General features: G+C 38.8%; 1 protein-coding gene across 1 annotated transcript; it reads left to right on the plus strand.

The window, feature by feature from the left end:
- The first annotated feature begins 2,817 nt into the window (after window positions 1-2,817).
- LOC127088380 (uncharacterized) lies at window positions 2,818-3,177 on the plus strand. Its single transcript, XM_051029318.1, has one exon. It carries the CDS (start codon window positions 2,818-2,820, stop codon window positions 3,175-3,177), a length of 360 nt encoding a protein of 119 aa, XP_050885275.1.
- The last annotated feature ends 370 nt before the right edge of the window (window positions 3,178-3,547 follow it).

A 3,547-nucleotide genomic window follows, 5' to 3' on the forward strand; every position in this document is an offset into this window, starting at 1 on the left:
CAACCTATAAACTCCTCCAATAAGTACTTTTGCATAGTAATTGCATTTTATTTTTCTCGTTCCTCCATCAACAGAAACTCCATGCTTCCATGCTATATCAGTTCTACCCGTCATATTACTTTGAACTTTGGGAGGTGAAGATGATGAGGCCCCAACAAAAGGAATTGATGAAGACATGGTGAATATTTTTTTGAAAATCTCTATTTGTAAGGAAGATGTATTGGAGTGCAAGGATGAAAAAGATGAGAAGAAAAAAATGATTTGATTTGAATTTATAGAGGAAATAGATGAAGAGAAGAAACTCAATCATCATATGATTAATCGTTATAGAAGAATTAGATGAAGAGGTATTGGAGTTTCAATGGTTTTGGAGGCTGGACAACTTTCACGATAATTGTTTTCCAGTTCTCAAAAAGCGTATTTAACATATTCCAAGTCCCAAAACCCTAAAAAAAAGAGCGTTGTCGTTAGGGTAAACTGGGACAGTTTTTGGGTCGGGTCAAAACGGATTTGAAATGGGTCAAAAGGTTCCAAAACAAACCCTAAAATAAATCGTTGGGATCTTACGATCGCACGCTTTCACGATCTTCCTTTGCACTTTCAGCGCTCCTTCCATTTTCACGATCTTTATGCCAATTAAAGCAGTGGTCGGTTGCCGGAGCGTAAGATCGTACGCTTTTGGGAGTTAAAGCGCGATTCTAAAAACCATGCGTGGAGCCTCATCATGGGAAGGTGTGGTATTTTACGCCTATTTATGCTAGTCCGAACTGTGATATAGACGAATAATGTGGGAAGACTTGAAGAGCATTAGCCATAACATGAGTGATCCTTGGCTTGTGGCTGGTAATTTCAATGATATCATGCATCAAGATGAAAAAGTAGGAGGAGCTCTCATTGCTTATAGTAGATGTGACAAATTCAAGAAAAGAATTGAATATTGTAGATTGATGGATATGAGAGTTGTGGGTCCAAAGTACATGCGGAGAGGGCCAATCTTTAATGGTGGGGAGGATTTATGAGCGTTTGGAATAGCCCTATGAAATGAAAAATGGAGATTACTCTACGATGATGGATATGTTAAAGTTCTACCAAGACTTAACTTCTCAGATCACCACCCTTTACTTATTCGAATGTTTGGGAATGTGCGAAAGGAACCCAACTTCAGGTTTGAGAGTGCCTGACTTTTAGAAGAGGATTACTATAATACGCTCATGATGAATTGGAAGGATAATCAACAAGGTGAGAACATAAAACAAGGTGTCAAGTCTTGGAAGCTGTGATCTTTCAAGCAAGTCATCAGACAGAAGAATGAGATTTTGAGGTGTCTTAAAGGTATTCAAAGGACCATTCAGGCTGGGAATAGAGTGGGAGGCCTTAGAAGACTGTAGATGAAAGCTCAAAATGAGATAAGTGAGATTCTTAAACAAGAATAACGAATGTGGTTCCAAAGGTCTATGGTGAAGTGGCTCATAGATGGGGATCATGACATTAAATACTATTATATCAAAAGAGTGAAACGCAGAAGGGGAAATAAAATTTTCATGATTGAAGACGAATATGGGTAGTGGATTGATGAAGAAAACCAGGTGAACCAATTATTCATCAATCACTACAAGAACCTGTTTGCCTTGCAGGATACTACCCATATATGGGAGCAAAGTAAACTTACTTACCCTAAAGTTGAGAACAAGATTATGGAAAAGCTTGGTAATGATGTGATTGATGATAAGGTTAAACATGCGGTTTTCTGTATGAACCCTTGGAAGGCATCTGGGCCAGATGGTTTTCCAGCAGACTTCTACCAAAAATCGTGGAATGTCGTAGGAAGGAATATGTGTGAGTTTGTCAAGGAATCTTGGCATAGCCCTAGTGGTTTATCCTTGATAAACCAGACAGACATTTGCCTTATTCCTAAGGTTAATCATCCTGAGCATGTAAACCATTTTAGGCTGATGTCTTTGTGAAATATGCTCTATAAGATTGTGAGAAAAATTATTGCGGAGAGACTGAAGAGCATATCCCTAAACTTGTCTCGCCATTTTAATTAGAGTTTGTCTCAGGTCGCAACATTCATGAGAATATAATTATTGCTCAAGAGATAGTGCACTGAATGAATAACTTGAAGGGGAGGAAGGGATAATTTGTGATCAAAGTGGATCTTTTAAAGGCTTATGATAAACTTAGTTAGGGCTTCATTTGGAGAACTCTGGTTGAGCTGGTAGATGGAAAACTATTTGAGCTGGTAGGAGAGTACCTAGGGGTTCGTATCTCATGTTTGCTGATGACCTTCTTTTATTTGGTGAAGTTACTCATACACAAATGAGTTGTATGATGAGCATTTTGAACAAATTTTGCAGTATGTTTGGACAACAAATAAACCAGGAAAAACTAGAATGTTTTATTCCAAGAATGTTCCAAGAAGCATGCGTGATAAGCTAGGAAGGATGTCGGGTTTTGGTGAAACAATCGCGCTTGGTAAATATTTAGGTGTTCCTCTTACTAGCAAGGCTCCTAGGAAATAGGAGTTTCACTACATTATTGACCAAGTGAATGCTAAGCTAGCTCCGAGGAAGGGAAGTCAACTTGATTTTGCAGGGAGAGTGACTTTTGACAATAGTATTATTGAAGTTATCACAACCTATCCTATGATGACATTTATCATCCCTAAGTCATGTATTGATGAAATTCACAAGATCCAATAGAGGTGCATATGGGGGGGGGGATAATAGCAGTAGCAGAAAGCATCATGACATCAAATAGGTTATTCTTACTAGTTCGAAGAGTGATGATAGTCTGGGGCTGCGTAAGCTTGACATTATGAACAAGGCGTGTATCTCCAAACTTGGTTGGAAGCTCCAAAATAATAATGGGGAGTTTTGGTGTGATGTTATTTGGGGTAAGTACGATCAAAATGATAACATAGGAGATACTTCGATAAAGCCGATGGACTTAAGCCTTTGGAAAAGTATTGCTAAAGTTTGGCCGGATATTAATAAATACAGTATGTGGAGTGTTGGAAATGGAAAGGATGTGGATGCATGGAATGATTTTTGGATTAATCTGAACGTTTGCATATCTGGCCTTCAAATTGATATCCCCATGCACATGCAGGATGCTAAAGTTGCCGATATTGCTAACGAAGATGTTGGTTGGAATTGGGAGGAACTGAGTCATTAGCTTCCAATGGATACTCTAACGGGTTTATGAAGTTATGCCTCATTCTTTCGATGCAGGCCAAAATGTTAGAGTTGGAGTTGGGAAAGATAGAAAATAGTTAAGTGTTGGAACCATGTACAAGCTTCTTGATGACTGTGGGGAAAGAATAAGCAACACCCCATGGAAAGAAATTTTGAAAATTCAAGCAACAGAACAAGTTCGATTCTTTATTTGGATTCTCCAACATGGTAGATTGCTCACTAATTGTAGGAAGCACCGAATGGGACTTGGAAGTGCAATGTGTTCCTTTTGTAATAACATTGAAGAAGGCGCCCTCCATGTTCTTCGGGATTGCCCGCGTGCAGTTGCGCTTTGGATGACAACTGTGAAC

This window comes from Lathyrus oleraceus, chromosome 1 (genome assembly GCF_024323335.1).
Source record: "Lathyrus oleraceus cultivar Zhongwan6 chromosome 1, CAAS_Psat_ZW6_1.0, whole genome shotgun sequence".
In the NCBI taxonomy this organism is placed as follows: Eukaryota; Viridiplantae; Streptophyta; class Magnoliopsida; order Fabales; family Fabaceae; genus Lathyrus; species Lathyrus oleraceus.